Source organism: Microcaecilia unicolor, chromosome 2 (assembly GCF_901765095.1).
Source record: "Microcaecilia unicolor chromosome 2, aMicUni1.1, whole genome shotgun sequence".
NCBI lineage: Eukaryota > Metazoa > Chordata > Amphibia > Gymnophiona > Siphonopidae > Microcaecilia > Microcaecilia unicolor.
The window spans coordinates 523,017,140-523,034,836 of NC_044032.1; the positions used below are offsets into that span (position 1 = coordinate 523,017,140).

Consider the following 17,697-nt stretch of genomic DNA (forward strand, 5'->3'; position numbering starts at 1 on the left):
GACCCAGCCACGACCCATTTTTAAGGCCCTGGCGGAGGGAAGGAGGTTGTCACTCAGAATTGTACGGTACATGGCCCCATCCATTCTCCCATTGATGCGGTGAAGTAGTCCTGTGCCCTTAGCAGAGAAACACCCCCAAAACATAACATTTCCACCTCCATGCTTGACAGTGGGGACGGTGTTCTTTGGGTCATAGGCAGCATTTCTCTTCCTCCAAACACGGCGAGTTGAGTTCATGCCAAAGAGCTCAATTTTTGTCTCATCTGACCACAGCACCTTCTCCCAATCACTCTCGGCATCATCCAGGTGTTCACTGGCAAACTTCAGACGGGCCGTCACATGTGCCTTCCGGAGCAGGGGGACCTTGCGGGCACTGCAGGATTGCAATCCGTTATGTCGTAATGTGTTACCAATGGTTTTCGTGGTGACAGTGGTCCCAGCTGCCTTGAGATCATTGACAAGTTCCCCCCTTGTAGTTGTAGGCTGATTTCTAACCTTCCTCATGATCAAGGATACCCCACGAGGTGAGATTTTGCGTGGAGCCCCAGATCTTTGTCGATTGACAGTCATTTTGTACTTCTTCCATTTTCTTACTATGGCACCAACAGTTGTCTCCTTCTCGCCCAGCGTCTTACTGATGGTTTTGTAGCCCATTCCAGCCTTGTGCAGGTGTATGATCTTGTCCCTGACATCCTTAGACAGCTCCTTGCTCTTGGCCATTTTGTAGAGGTTAGAGTCTGACTGATTCACTGAGTCTGTGGACAGGTGTCTTTCATACAGGTGACCATTGCCGACAGCTGTCTGTCATGCAGGTAACGAGTTGATTTGGAGCATCTACCTGGTCTGTAGGGGCCAGACCTCTTACTGGTTGGTGGGGGATCAAATACTTATTTCCCTCTGCAGAATGCAAATAAATTCATATACTTTCCACAATGTGATTTTCCGGATTTAATTTGTGATGTGCTATCTCTCACTGTTACCAATAACCTACCCTTCAATTATGGGCTGCTCATGTCTTTGTCAGTGGGCAAACTTACAAAATCAGCAAGGGATCAAATACTTATTTCCACCACTGTATATTGTACCTACTGCACTGCGGCTTCTCTAAGCACACTTTCTTGAATACTGTTTTAATGAAGCCTCTGGTCAATCTTTTGTTTTTTCTTAGGCCAGCACATATTTGCAAACACTAATCTTCCTGACCTAGCTGTCGGTCTCATCCTTCTGGCACTGTCTCTACTGGTTCTCTGCACTTGTCTCATACTGATTGTCAAGCTCCTGAACTCAATGTTGAAGGGACAAGTGGCTTCTGTTATTAAGAAGATCCTCAACACTGGTATGGTATTTTTTTCCACCTCAGTTTCATAAATAGTTGCAAAGGCAGATATACTTCCTGATACCTGATTTGTATTGCTATAGGAGAAAGTAAGAAAACTCATATTCAGGTTTACTACAAAGTGTGCTGTTTCATCTTTCATTACCTTCATCCATTTTTATTGTTAATTTTTATTCAATAGAGTTTTGTCTATTGTTTTCAAATGTCATAATTTATTTTGCCTGCCTAATTAATTGTCTCTGCTTTCTTTTAGATTTCCCATTTCCTTTTACATGGGTAACAGGGTACCTGGCCATTTTAGTTGGCGCAGGGATGACTTTTATTGTTCAAAGCAGTTCTGTTTTTACATCTGCCATCACGCCACTTGTTGGTATGTTCCTTTACAATTCTCATTTATTTATTTATTGCATTTGTATCCCACATTTTCCCACCTATTTGCGGGCTCAGAGTGGCTTACAATACATTGTGAATGATGGAAATACAATGTGTTACAGTACGATTATGGGTTACATTATGAGGAGTTATGGGAAGACAAAGTCAAGTCGAAACAACATTTGGAGCGTAGAAACTATGGAATGTTACAATGGGGAAAAGATAGGGCGATAGAACAATAGCACGAAAACCTTAAGGTATAGCAATTTTATATATGGGTGGAGTATACGGGGTAAGAGAATTTAGAAGAAAGTGTATTGATGCATTTCTGTTAGTGTGTGTGGACTTCATGTGTTTTGATCCTTGCAATAAATTTTCTCAAAAACATAAGTCTTTAATCATGATGACTCTTCACATGTTTTTTTTTTAGAATAAAAGTACTAAATTTTGGTGCAAGTAGTTGACAGGTATTTATATCACAGAGGGTGATACCTTTTAATTGGACAAACTTAATACATTTTTGATGAGCTTTCAGAGGCCAAAAGCTTCCTTGGTTTTTGGCCTCCAAAAGCTAGTCAAAAAGTTGATCCAATAAAAAGATATTGGTGCCGATATTCAGATCATGGGAGGGAGCCTGGCTAACTCCCACGGTTGGTGGTCAGCCCGGATATTCAATGCCGGGCCGTTTCCGGTGACTGACATTGAATATCTGGTTTATTTTTGGCCGGTTTAAACTTAACTGGCTAAGTTGATATTCGGAGATAGCCAGTTACATTTAAACTGGTCAATGATATTCCAGCTATTTAAGCAGCCCCATGTGCCCATTTATAATAGACAGCTATGCTCTGAATGTTCGTGGATAGCCGGCTATATTGTGCAATATAGCCGATTATCTTCTAGCTGCTAACAGAGAATATTCAGCAGGGGATAGCTGGCTATTCTCTGCTGAGTATTGCTGGATAGCCGGTTACGTTCCATTTAACTGGCCAGGAGCCATTCCTGGCCAGTTAAATGGTTTTGTACACTGGGGAGATTGCCTTATTTCCCATTGTTTGTTTTTATTAATTAATCTTTAAAGTGGACTAACACGACTACCACGCTAGAAGAAATTCCACCACCAAATTTGCCGATTACAGGGGTAGTTACCAAGGTGTGTATGACAATAGCCCACATTGTTTGCCCCTTAATGCAAAGCAGTGGCCGGATGCTCCCAGGCCACTTCATAAAGAGGCCAGTGCTCACAATGGGGAGCTGCCTGTTCCCCTTTGCACCCCTGAATGAACCTCACACCTTATAGACCCCCTCAATTACTTTCCCCTACCACAAAGCTGATCCCCCAAGTACTTCCCCCTACTATAAAGACCTTCCCAATGACATTCCTAACCCCAAAGATCCTCCCCCAAAGCACCCTCTACCTTTTCTTCTTAATCCCTGGTGTCTAGTGGTTTTGGGGTAGAAGTAATCTTTACTCATTCCTGTCCCTTCCAGTGCCAGGTTCAAAATGGTGCTATCAAAGCTCTAGTGGTAGTCTCGTGGTACTACCACTAGGGTTCAAACTGCCAATTGGTGACTCCTGTGATAAATTAAGGTGTAGTAGAAGCCCAACTTTTACCACACCTTCATAACTACCTCCTTAAGTGGCACTTTTGTTAGCAGTTTCAATAGAAAGACCAGATATTATTATTATTATTATTATTATTATTATTATTATTATTATTATTATTATTATTATTATTAATAAGGCAATCTCCCTCTTAGAGGTGATTCCTCCAAGGTATAGTTGAACAACAAAACAGTAGAGCTGTATAGTGAAGCTTACATTGCCTGCTCCACCCTCTACCAGTAACTTTTGTCTAAATAGTTTCCAGTGTTATCAGCCTGTCAGCTTTGAAAAGCACTAAATTCATCAGAAAATATCTATTAAAAAGTCCAAATCTGATTTCTTTTCTCCAGGCATTGGCGTTATAAGTATTGAGCGAGCTTATCCTCTTACATTGGGATCTAACATTGGTACAACAACCACAGCGTTACTTGCTGCTCTAGCAAGTGACAGTGAAACTTTAGCAAACTCGCTACAGGTGAGTTCTGTGTAACACGTTCACTATGATCATTACTTTACTATTCCTCTTGTAGAAGTGATTATCTTCTTCTAGCATTGCGCATGGCATACATATACCCCAGCTTAATTTGTAGACAAAAGGGAAGTGGAATGTAGCGCCAGGGCAAGAGTAATAGGAGAAGAGGGATTGGATTAGGTAGCAGAATGACTATTCTTTATTCTGCTGCAGGCTCCCCCCCCCCCCCCCCCCCAATCCCTCCTTCTTCTTCTTCCTGAAAACTACCTGAAAGGAAGGGGCTGGGCAGAATTCAGGGGGGATATTCTGAAAACACCGACTGGCTGGGTGTGCCCCAAGGACTGGGTTGAAAACCTTTGACCTAGACCAGGGGTGTCCAATCTCAGCCCTCGTACACACAGAAGAACAAAGCCCTCGCGGACTTGAGGACAAGCAAAAAACAGTGAAGGTGACTCAAAATATACACAAAAGATGCTCCAAAGGATCTAAACATTTATTGTCCAACAACCAAGACTCGAAATGACCATGTTTCAGCCTATCTGGCCTGTCTCAGGTGCCTCCTGTAGCTGTCTGTGTGATGGAAAGGATTGCTGCAGTATGATGTACTGTAAGATGTATCCGTCGCTAGTGTTAATCTTGGCGGGAACTGCTGCACACCAGGAAATACACAACTGTACTTTCTAAAAATCACTTTTCAAGATGAACAGCAAGACATGTATTTCCTGGCTAATTTTTAGAAAGCGCTAAAATCATGGGTGTAGTTTGGGCGGCAAAGTGGGGAAAGGGAAGATGAGGTCGGTTCTCCTCTGCCTTCTAGCCCTTCTGGCTCCCCCACCTTCCATGGCTCATCTCCCCCACCCCCGCTTTAAACCGGTAGCTCCTTCTCGATGCAGTGGTTTTCAGCTCTAAAAAGAAGAAGATAAAGCTGCCGGTACAGAGCCCTGGGCTCAAAGTGTGCTGTTTTTCCCAGTTCAATATCTTTAAACTACGATTATATTTGATTGTTACTGTTATTCAGTTAAACACCATGTCTGGTTCTTACAGATGCACTATTGATTTCTCATATCACCCACTGTGAACATACACTCCTTGCTGTATTGCTATTTTTGCTAAATGTCCAATTTAATTTTGCAAAATTATTGTTAATAGTGATAATAGATTTCTTCAAAATCTGCACTTTGGTCCATAAAATCATCTACGGCATAGTCCCAGGATACATGACAGATCTACCAACAAAATCAGCGCCATCATACCTAAACCTACATTACCCCAACTGTAAAGGGTTAAAATACAAAACAACATATGCATCTAGCTTCTCCTACTTGAGCGCACAACTATGGAACGGACTCTCGCATGCTGTGAGAACAATGCATGACCACCTAAACTTCAGGAAATCATTAAAAACTCACCTCTTCAAAAAAGCCTATCCCTCTGATCCAACTTAACCCCCCACACCCAGCAACACAACATAATCAAGGATTGCACTGGACAACTTACCACCACCATTCCCCTTGACCCAATGACGCCTGACTCACACCTACCTCATCTGACCACAACACAATTTTGTATTTGTTATCAACCATAACAGCAAATGTCTTTATGGTACTTGTAAGGCACATTGAGCCTGCAAACAGGTGGGAACATTTGGGGTAGAAATGTAATAAATAAATAAATGATAAAATATCTTTATAATAGTGTGCCTATGTCAAAGTTGGTAAAAGGCACCAGTGTTAGGTCTGTTTTACAAACATGTCATAGGTGCATATATTCTCAAAGATACTCTCTCATATTTTTAGCTAATTTACTTTCCCAAACTTCAAAGCAACTCGTGAAGTACAAAAAATCTTGAAAGGGAAAAAGCCTCAGTACCCTGGATTTTAACAAGGGTAAACACTCATCATAGGCATTAAAAAACCCTTTCAAAAAGGATTATTTAAAACTCCACTTGTATACAATTTCTGGGTCAACAAACTTAAACGTGATAAAGGGAAAAAAATTCTAAGGACTTAGCTTTCAAAGAATGGAGTGCTCTTCAACTTTAATTTATCACACCAACTGTGGCCAAAGTTTTGCTGTAAAACAGTCTCAACCAGCCCGAGTAACACACAGATTTACACCTGGTCTGAAGACGGGGTAAATGTAAGAGTGTACTCCGTGTATTTGCATATTTCATAAAATACTGTATATATGCAAAGCAACTCTGCCCCTGCTCTGTCCATACTGTGCTCCAAGGAATGCCTATACTCAGAGAATAATTCTATAACACTGCACCTATATTTAGAAGTTCAGAGGGAGCCTATGTGGTGTCTATTCTATAAAGGGAAGGAGATGCCTACCTTCCTATAGAGACACTACTACTTCTATTTATCTTTTCTATAGTGTTACTAGATGTACGCAGTGCTGTACACTAAATAAGTATGAGACATTCCCTGCTCGACAGAGCTTACAATCTAATCAAGACAGACAAGCAGGGCAAATAAAGAGAATTACTTAAGGTGGGAATGAGAAACAGACATGGGTATTGAAAAAGTGAATAGGAATTAGGAGTTAAAAGCAGCTTCAAAAAGGTGGGCTTTTAGCCTAGATTTGAAGATGGCCAGAGCTGGCGCTTGATGTACTGACTCAGGAAGTCTATTCCGGGCGTACAGTGCAGGAAGGTAAGAGGAACAGAGTCTGGAGTTGGCAGTGAAGGAGAAGGGTACAGATAAGAGAGATTTACCCAACGAATGGCGTTCCCGGGGAAGAATATAGGGAGAGATGAAAGTGGAGAGGTACCGAGGAGCTGCAGAGTGTATACAAATGTATGCGGTTAAGTGGGGGCATTTATACCAGTCATAAAGCAGGTGTAAGTGCACACACCGAAATGCTGGAGATACATGGGTAACCTTTAGTATTGTATAGGTTACGTGTGTGTGGGTCCCACCCATACTCCACCCTGCGTATGCCTACCTGTAAAACACACACTAGTAAGATATGTGAGTATGTACAGAATAATGCATAGGCACACTTTTGGCATATATTTGTATATGTGCACACATGCATGCATAATAAATGTTAGAATCTAGTTTATAGAATTACCCTGTTTGCGTAAAATTAGGCATATTCTTTCTAGTCACTTGCTTTTTCCATGTGTATAGCTGAACACACTTGTATAAGATTTTTTTTTTCTGGTAATGCAGTACTGCCTTTAGTAAATCTTGAATAGACTGTGATGCAGACTGTACAGTTTCAGGAGTGTTTTTTTTTTTTTTCTATAGCTGTACACATGCCATTGGATTTTTGTCAATTGCTAATTATTTTATTTTCTATAGCCATTGTTTCAGAGTAGAATTAATTTAATCATGTGAAAAGCCTCCAGAATAATTTGTAAAGGCATGTAGATTTAGTAGTGTAACATACATTTGGGTTCAGAAACATCTAACATTCAGCTGGATCATGTGCTGCTTGGTAGTGTAGTGATTACACCAAACCTGGTGACCCTGGCATTCTACCTCTCCCTGTGTCACCTTAACCTGCTGTTCAGATGTCCACTGTAAGCTCTTTGAAAGCAAGGGATGTAAATTTCTTATGCAGCCTCCACATGCCTACAGAATTGTACAAATCCTTGCCCACAGAACTACACAAATGTTCTTTGTTTCAGTTGTTGATTCTTTTCATTTTAGACCTTTTCTAACTATTTAAATGTCTTTTTTCCATTTCAGATTGCACTATGCCATTTCTTTTTCAATATATCTGGGATAATTCTTTTCTACCCTATTCCTATCACCCGCATACCCATCCGCCTTGCAAAGGGTCTAGGGAACACAACAGCCAAGTACAGATGGTTTGCTGTCTTTTATCTGATCCTCTGCTTTCTCCTGCTCCCCATAATCATCTTTGCTCTGTCAGTAGCAGGCTGGCAAGTGCTTGTGGGGGTTGGTGTTCCAATCGTGGCTCTTATAGTCGCCGTCGTTGTTATCAATATTCTACAGTCCAAGTGGCCAAGAGTGCTGCCAGATTTTCTGAAAACCTGGGACTTCCTCCCCAAATGGATGCATTCCCTGCAGCCGTGGGACAAAGTTGTAACATCCATGACCTCTCTCTGCGGGCGTTACTGCTGCTGCTGCTGCAGGTGGTGTAAATGCTGCAAATGTTGCAAAGACAGCCAAGATGAAGAACTGTCCGAAAGGAAGGAGCCCCGGTCTCTGGAAGTTTATGAGAATGCTGTTTCTACTGCTGATGAAACACCGCCTGCAAAGGAAAGCCAGCCTGCACAAGACCTGACTGCCCTATAAAGAGACAGTATCCACAAGGTTAGTCTGTTATCAGTCTCATAGGAAGTACGTTGGATGTCAATTTTGTTGTGGGGTGATCCCTTGCATGTTATTTATTTTGTCCCTTGCAGCTCAGAAATTCCAAGGTAGTAAGAAAAGAACTCAAGGGGTGGATTAGTATACCATAATAATATACTATTGTCCCCAACATGGATTTAGTCAAAGGACCTAGCGAAGGTCCATGGAACAAGGGAGTTTATTGCTACTGCAAAGGACATGAAGAAGCATCTGGAATTGCTTTTATGTCCAGCCGACACAAGCATTATTCATAAAACACCCACATTTTATTCAGTGCAAGAACTGACATGCTGAAACACAGTTTCTAGTATCAGAAATGTTTCAGATAGGATAATCTGAAAAACAAAACTATTCTGGTCTGTCTGTGCAAGGCTCTGTCTGACGTAAAAAGCTGGTCCTTCTTTGCTCTGTGCAGCTCTTTTTCATTCTTGTCATATTGACAGTGCCTTGCTGGAACATTCCACTAAAGTAGCTCTCAAGAGCATAGCAGCAGTACTTACTGTTATAACACTACTGGCTGTGTGCAGTGCTGAGAAGTATTCAGGTACACTGTGTCCCTGCCCTGGAGAGCTTACAGTCTTAATGGATTCCAGAGGCAATGGGATATAGGAGACCTGCCCAAGGTCACAAGGAGCTGTGGTGGCAGAAACAGGATTTGAACACTGGCTTTCCTGAATCTCAGTCCATTGCGTTAACCACGATGCCACCTCTTCCCCCTGGGAAAGAGTAGCCAGTACAAAAGGTCTATTTTCTTTAAAATATCATGCACATTTTCAATGTTGTAAAATTTATATAAATATTAGCTCACTAATGCACCTGTATATTTGTCAAAGGAAAACCTAGTGAAGGTTAAGTTCCATACAGTTAGAATACTATTCAAGGGCTCAAACAGAGAAAAGACAGTGCCTGCTGATACCTAACTTGAAATGCACAAACTGAAATAATGGGTATGTACTATGTACATATCGCTGCAGTACTGTATATTAAGAAATGGCCAAGACAGGTAATATATATGTATTATAGTTTAACATATTTGTTTATAAATTTGATGTTAACAGTTTAAGGCCATGTACTATGGAAGGTCTGCACATTGTTTTTTGTATATCTTCACATCAATTAAAATGAATACTATGCTACTGTGTGCAGTTGTCTAACTTTTAGGTATGTTTATTGTGTCTTTATAATGGAATCCTAAAATAAATAAAAACTATTTAGAATTTTGCACAACAATCACTCTCCCGTGATATTTGGGATTTATTTGGTCTTAGAATTAGTGTTTGAACTCACCTGCTACATATATAAAAGGTATAGTTATTGCTAAACTTTGTTAATAATATACTTTTTGCTTATGGATTCTAAGCTATGCCTTTAACAAACTGCTTATGGACAGGGCATGCTCTGTAGTTCCCTACTACAAAGCTTAAAGGCCCAAGGTGATGCCAAGGATCTTTAATCATGACAACATTTTTCATCAGAAAAGCTCTTTAGGCACAGACTGGAAGTGCTTTTGGACTCATATTCGGAAAATTGAAATACGAAAGCGCCAAACCCCTAAGAGAAAAACTACACTGGCTCCCACTAAAAGAACGAATTGCGTTCAAAGTCTGCTCCTTGGTCCACAAAATCGTTCACGGTGAAGCCCCGATCTACATGTCAGACCTCGTAGATTTGCCAACCAGGAACACATAAAGGTCAGCATGCACATTTTTGAACCTCCATTACCCCAGTTGCAAAGGACTCAAATATAAATCAAATTATGCATCCAGCTTCTCCTATATAAGCCCGCAACAATGGAACGCACTACCTAATGTCATAAAAACAATGCACAACCTAACAATCTTCTGAAAACTACTGAAAACCAACCTGTTCAAAAAGGCATACCACAATGATTCATCCTAAATACCAGACAACGAAATGTCACCAAAACTAAACAAAGCCGAACTCCCTACACCGGCCTACCTCACTTACTCGGACACGCATAACGCGTTATGTACCACCACTTTATTTCCCATACCGTAAATGAACTTTCTATATTTGACTGTCTAACTACCCTATAATTTACTCTATCATCTATGAACTTTAATGCAATACCACCTTGTAATCTACTCTATCATCTATGAATTACAATGCTATACCACTTTGTATTTCTCAGATCCGGAAATGGCGATCGCCACTAAGGCATAATGTAATTTACTCTATCATCCATGAACATTAATGCAATACCACTTTGTAATATACTCTATCATTTACATGCTATACCACTTTGTATTTCTCAGATCCAGAAGTGGTGACTGTCACTACGGCATGATGTAAGCCACATTGAGCCTGCAAATAGGTGGGAAAATGTGGGATACAAATGCAACAAATAAATAATAAATCTGAATTCTTCAATGTCCTATCCAGGGGCGTAGCTGCTATGGGGCCATGGGGGTCAGGGTCCCCGCAGATTTGGCCCTGGACCCCCCTGCCAACGACCCACTCAACTCCCCCTCCTGCCTCAACCTGCCATCACCGTTTGCTACCTTTGCTGGCGGGGGACCCCAACCCCCGCCAGCCGAAGTCTTCTTGCTTTGTTTGATTTCTGAGTCTGTCTGACGTCCTGCATGTACACAACGTGCAGGACGTCAGACTCACAGAAACAGAACGAAGCCTTGCGATCTGCAGGGCTTCGTTCTGTTTCTGTGAGTTGTACATGCAGGGCATCAGACAGACTCAGAAACCAAATGAAGCAAGAAGACTTCGGCTGGCGGGGGTTGGGGTCCCCCGCCAGCAAAGGTAGCAAACGGTGACGGCAGGTTGAGGCAGGAGGGGGGGTTGAGAGGGTCGTTGGCAGGGGGGTCCAGGGCCAAATCTGCGGGGACCCTGACCCCCGTGGCCCCATAGCAGCTACACCCCTTTGGGAGCAGTTCAGGGCAGAATAAAATGGCCTGTGTGGGGCACTATTGGTGTCTAGGGCTGAGAAGAGCAGAGGTAGTCCTCTAGTGGGAAACCCTGTTACTGGTGGTTGCAGAGCCCTGTTAAGGGCTGGTAAGTCTGAACCGTAGCAGGGAGAAACCCCAGAGACTCCTCTTGAAGACAGAATCAATGAGGGACAAGGCCTCTGGCTTGTGATCAGCACTAGTGGCCCAGCAAGGGTCAAGGCCTCTGGAGTGGGATCAGCACTAGGGTCCAGCAAGGGAGAAAACTCCCTGGGTGTGGTCAGCAGCTTTTCTAAGGCAAAGTATATCATACTTGTCCTTTTGAAGATTAACCTACAAAAGTCCATATAAACATTTAAACAGACACTTAGAACTATAAAGGAAACTTGCAATACTATAACATAGTTAATTCTGAGGGCTCAGACAGACATAACTGTACTTATGAAAAAAAAGAAACTTCAATTATTACACCAGGCCCTAGAACACCAATATACCTTTTGATGGAAAAATAGACCCAATCAGATCCCTACATGAAAATAAAAATATTAGTAAAATGCCTCATATTGGTCACACATGCAGAGTACAAACCAGTCCTCATCTAATACAGAAAAAGTGACCACAGATTAGGAATACATGCAGACAAACTGAAATGGAAACCATGAGAAGCTAGGCACTGGACACTCAGAAATGGAAATGCATTTCTGCAAAATACAAAGATATAAGAAAGGCACATTCCCAAAGCTGATATATTCCAATCACCAAAAACTCTTTTTTTTTCTCCATTTCTCTCGTTTGCATTTCCATCTACTCAGATTTCCATCCTTCTCCTCAAACCTCAGTCCTCAGTCCCACCCTTTTCAGCTTTTACTTTCTTACCACCTTTCCATCTCCCATTCTCACCTGCTCCCCAGTCTTACCATTCTCCTTTTTGCCTTTCACCTTTCACCTTCATCTATCATCCTCTGCCTTTCATTCCCCCACCTGTCCCAGCTCTATCCTAGCCTGTAGTCCCCTTCTGGCTCTTGTTCCCTAACCAGCTTCTTGTTTCCAATCTTTCACCTTCTCCTCAGGTTTCCCTTTGCCACCTTCTCTCACCCCTCCCTTCACAGTCCCTTGTCTTCCCACCCTGCCTATCCACTCATCCAGACCCTTCACACCATCTCTCTGCCTGTCCCCATCCTACTCCATCCAGCCTTATACCACCCAGTCCACTTGATCATACCCTTCATCTAACTGCCAAACCCCAGGGTACTGGATACTCACTGAATCTTTCACACCCAGCTCTCCTACCCAATCTTATATAATCCCACTAATCTTGGGAATTCCTGCTCTCCTACCTGATCTCTCTTATTTGCCCTTCCCTGATCGAACATGCATCTAATCCCCGAGTCCTCTTTCCCAAGAACATACCAAAAACCTGAACCCTCCTCCCCAAGCACTCACCTAATCCCAACCCTCCTTTCCCAAGCACTGACCCACTTCTTGCAAACAGCACTTGCCTGCGCCCCTCTTCCCCCCCCCCCACACACACTTGGGCCAATAACTGAAACTGTCACTTACACTGTCAAAAAGGACCCCTGATTCCTCCAGAAGACCCAGTCAAGTTGAGACAGAAGTGGGCATTGCCCTCTTGCTTATGTCACAGGTATAAATTTACATATTATTTATTTATTTAGCAAGTTGAAAATAGTGGAGCTAGTCAAGGCGACAAGCTATGTTTTCATGATATTTGCTCAGTTTAATCTTCAGAATCTTCAGAAATGCAATAAATGAGCTAATTGCTGTGAGGGCCCCTCTCCTCCACGGGAAACCGAGAAGACAGATGCTACTTGTGATAGCTGTCACTAAACTACAGTAGCGCAGGAAAAAGCCATCAACACCACACTAATTGGGGACACACATTTTTTTCCTCATACTTACTGGAGCCTGATAACTGAGGAACCCTGAGTGGTTAGAAAAGGCTGGACAGGAGGGTACTGGCAGGTAGGCAGAGTGAAAGGAGCAGTAGTGGCAGGCATGGTAGCCTGTGCTGGATTGGAGCATTCATAAGCAACACCCGAGGGAGGAGGAGCAACTGACTAAGCTTTCTTAGTTCTTACAAACCATGCCATTGCTTCCTTCTCCTGCACCACATGGTTTAAATATTGTATTGAACTGTACTGAAGAAGAAAGCATCAAGATAGTCTGTGAGAAGAAAAAGAAGACACTAGGAGTACCATGTCACCATCACTGGATCACAACATAAACACATTTTCTGAAACTGGGATGGGAACAGGGTGGGAAGCCATTTTTCTTTTAGGTGGCTCTTTTCACCCTGTAGGAACGCCTGTCAGCAGAATTCTGATAACTTGTGGCTCCACCTTGACTCTGCCCTGCACTGCTTCAGCACTCCCTGGATAATGCTGAAAATTTGGGCATGAGCCAGGTGAGCAGCACTTATCCAAGTAGGAGCTACATGCTGCTGAATGTCAATCTATATTTTTCTCAAATATGCAGATGAGACAAACGCCCTAAATATAGGTATCTGTGAACCAACCTTTGTTTCAACCTAATTGCTCATGGGAATAGTCTACTAAACACAGCACAATAAATTGATCCCAAGTCTCTTTTTAGAATGTAACTGACATATTCTTATAATTGTGTGCGAAATGTAACTCCACAATATGGAAAAAGGTAGATATTGCATTGGTTGGTCTCTGTTTCAAATGTAATTGCTAATTTATTTATTTATTGAGATTTATTAACTGCCTTTAAAAAGAGATTCATACAAGGTGGTGTTACAGCTTGACATAAAGCTTACAATTTTGTTAACAGCAAATTTTTGGAAAGCACTAAAGACTATCCTGTTCAGAAGAGCATACCCCACCGACCCAACATAAAAATACCTGGTCACATGCAACACAATGTAACCAAAGACCATAACGGACATTATCTGACTCTTCTTCCTCCTTTCCCTCTCTAACTTTCCCCCAATGCACCGACCATACATGTAACTACCTTACATGTACCCCATTCTACTACAATATCACTTTGTATTCATTCATACCATGTATTTGCTCAGACTGTAATCGGCTAACACCGTTAACGGTTATATGCAAGCCACATTGAGCCTGCAAAAGGTGGGAAAATGTGGGATACAAATGCAACAAATAATAATAATTTAGTAAACATTTTGATTCAGAACCCAAATTCTGGCTTGGCCTGAAATATTTAGTGCCAGTGGAAGAGTGGAGAGTATGCTTTTTTTTTTCTTTTTTCGCCAATGCCCCCGCACCAATCCTAGTGTATCCGGAATGCATAACCCTATCCTGCAGATTTACCTCTCTGAAGGTGTGCCCCCAGTCTGTCAAACAGAGTAAAATAACCTTACATAAGAACCTAAGAACAGCCATACTGGGTCAAAACAATGGTTCATCCAGCACAGTATCCTGCCTCCAGCAGTGACCAATCCAGGTCACAAGTAGCTAGCAGAAACCCAATTAGTAGCACCATTCCACACTTCCAATCCCAGGGCAAGCAGTGGCTTCCCCCATGTCCATCTCAATAGCAGGAAATGGAATTTTCCACCAGGAACTTGTCCAAACCTTTTTTAAACCCAGATACACTACCCGCTGTTACCACATCCTCTGGCAACAAGTTCCAAAGCTTAACTATTCTTTGAGTGAAAAAAATATTTCCTGTAAGGAATACAGTCAAACATTTATTGAAGCAAACTGGAGAAAGACTCAACACTGAACTGTGTATTGGCATGCAACACCTACTTCAGGAGTCATGAAACTTCTCAAGCAATATCTGTTAATGATTCATATGAAAAGCCTTCAAATATCCCTTTGAATATAATGCTCAGAGCTTGCAATGTCGTTTGGTGACTATCCTGTATGGAATACACCATATTGACAAGGAATTGTTACATGTAAATATATGTAAAAGATTTTGCCTGCTAGAAACAGCTCAGCAGCCTCTAGTGTCTCTTGTCAATATTAGGTAAGTCAACTTTTGACTTGGAAAGATCTCACAGATTCTAGAACAAGCAATGACCCTTCTGGTGTGAACGTCAGTTGTAGGAGAACTTGAAGTCACCATTTTGAAGGGAAATTTAAGGGAAAATAAATACCAAACCCGTAGGGGATCACTCTGTCTTTGGCTCTTGGTTTCCCTGGCCACTGCACTGTTAAGTAAGGGGGAGATTATGACAGACTGTCAGAGCCAGTGCACAGGGGAAGAGAAGGAATGAGGAACAGTAACAGAACCAGTGCCACACTGATTCTATATGGAATATGAGCGAGGGTCAAACTACCAACACTGCCTTCTCAGAAGTTAGAGAGAGGAGCAGTAATGACATCTGCTTGGAGGAGCCAGGGAGGATTGAGGGGGATCCAACCAACATCTCTAAGGATAAAGAGATCTACCATAGAGTCCCATTTGGTGAAAGATCCTATATGGAAAGGACTTTATGATAAAAGGCTCAGAGAGATGTTGGTATAATACAAAAGACCTTATAGCCAGCCACAGATGGTGTACTGCTAAATAAAGACTGTATCAGGATATTGTAGCCCAGAAGAGCCCTATACTGGATCTGATTACCTATCGCAAGTATTAAACCTACTGTCTATTGAACTAGCTGTTATGTCTCATGTTTTCTGATAATAGCCAACTTTCAGTAAAAGTTTTAGTTCAAAGCTTGTACACTAGCCTGGACTACCTTAGGAAAGTGCTGAGTGAGTGGATTGCAGTGCCTTTCAGCCTCCCAGTTTGCTGATCCTAGCCATACCCTCACAAACCAGTCCTAAAAACACTTAAAGTTACCTGCCAAGATGCACATTGGGCAAAATAGGATTACATATATAGAAAACAAAGTATGATCTGTTTTACCCATGGCTGTTCTGGGAGGGATGGTGTTAGAGTAAGCATGATAGCTGTGTTTATCAAAATCCTGAGGGCAGAGGGGCTAGGGACTTGACAGTTAATAGAGAGATGGGGTGGGGGAGAAAACTGAAAGTTTGCCTAGGGTACCTAATATCCCTGCACCAGCTCTGCTTGAGTGTTCCTTTGCATACTTCAAATAGGATTTAAGGTGGCCTTTCTTGCATAAGAGCATCCTTCTTCCCTCCTGCCTGCTGTGGGCCCAGTGCATAAAGAGAAATATACCTACATAAAGGTAAAGAGGTACAAAGTCAGTGTCAACCTAAAATGGCTACAAAGGACCACTGAGATCACTGTTAAACAAAATGTGGACAAAATGGAGTTCAGCCTCTATCCCATGGTGCAACCAGACTGCTAAAACATTGGTTGATGTTGGGAATTATATTACATTATATTTATAGATCATTTAAGCAGGCAACTGACAAGAAGATCCAGTATTGCATTTATTGGCATACTGACTGTCAGCTTCTGAGAAACAGAGCATTAAACTGTCTTACTGATTTGTAAAGAGGTGTGATTATTTTTACTCACATATACTGAATTTTTTTTTTATTAACGGTCTTTATTTAATTTAAACAACCGAAATATATATTGCTAATACACAAAACATCATGCCATATAATGACATCTATATCCAAATAGCCCTTGTACAGTTATATGGGTGCCCATCTCCCATCTTTCTCCCAAAGATGTCACCAACACAGCAGAGGCAATTTGTTACACACCGCAACAATCAGAAACAAGCCCTCCACCAATTCCCCCTCCCCTCCCCCATGGCACTTCTAAAAATTACTCCACATATATTTGTACAAATTCCATTGGTTACAACAAAATGCTGTAATCCTATGTTGTTCATAGAGATGCTCCAGCTGTACCTATTCCTCTGTAAATCTAGTACCTCAGATGTGCCCAATAGTATGTCTAATGTCATTCCTGCCAAATGTCAAAAGCATTAGTTTATATTTAGGTCCTTCTACACCAGGAATCCACTTAAAGTACTTCTTTATCTATAGGGATAGGCACCTGTATCGGCAAACAAACATACTGAAACACAGTCTTCCAAATCTCCTGTAATTTGGGACATGCCTACCAGATATGTTGATAAGTACTACGATTGCCACATCTTTTCCTTCAAATGTGACCCCTGATATTATCTGTATTTAACCTATCAGGGGTGAGATACCAATGCATCAGTATCTTCATCTTGCCTAATCCCACACTTGTATGGTTATCTTCGTGAAAGATTTTATCTCACTAACTTCCTTTCTCAACAAATCTACCCAGGGTAAGTATCATAATGGAATCTCCCACTGCTGTTTCACTTGTACCAACTCTGCCAATCAACCAGCCCTCTCAGCTGTGCTGCAAAATAATATTTTTCCAAATTGAGGATTCCTATGCCCTCCCATCTGTTTCAACAAAAACACTACTTGTTGAACCACTCTCAGTTTTCTCTCTTCCCCCCTCCCCAAATATAAGTAAAAATATTGTCCTGTGCCAAGCCCAAAATATAGATGATGGTATATGGATAGGCATTGTCTGAAATAAGTATAGGAACTTAGGTAAAGCCATCATTTTAATTATTTCTATCCTCCCCATCTTGAATAAGTTAAGTTTATCCCACATTTCTAAATCTTGGCTAATCTTTGCTATCAGTGGCTCAAAATTCCAAGCATACAGTTTCTGATAATCCCCACCCAAGGTCAACCCTAAATATTTTATAGATGGTGAAACCTACCAGA

General features: G+C 41.7%; 1 protein-coding gene across 2 annotated transcripts in view; it reads left to right on the forward strand.

Annotated features, from left to right (window-relative positions):
• The window catches only part of SLC34A2 (solute carrier family 34 member 2), a 45,181-nt gene extending 35,845 nt beyond the window's left edge, over positions 1-9,336 (forward strand). For both annotated transcript variants that reach the window (XM_030191254.1, XM_030191253.1), the window contains 4 exons: positions 1,169-1,336; positions 1,590-1,706; positions 3,662-3,786; positions 7,485-9,336. In XM_030191254.1, the coding sequence (XP_030047114.1) occupies positions 1,169-1,336; positions 1,590-1,706; positions 3,662-3,786; positions 7,485-8,057 (983 nt within the window). In that variant the 3' untranslated portion in view covers positions 8,058-9,336. The remainder of the gene's footprint in view (positions 1-1,168; positions 1,337-1,589; positions 1,707-3,661; positions 3,787-7,484) is intronic.
• Positions 9,337-17,697: the final 8,361 nt, after the last annotated feature.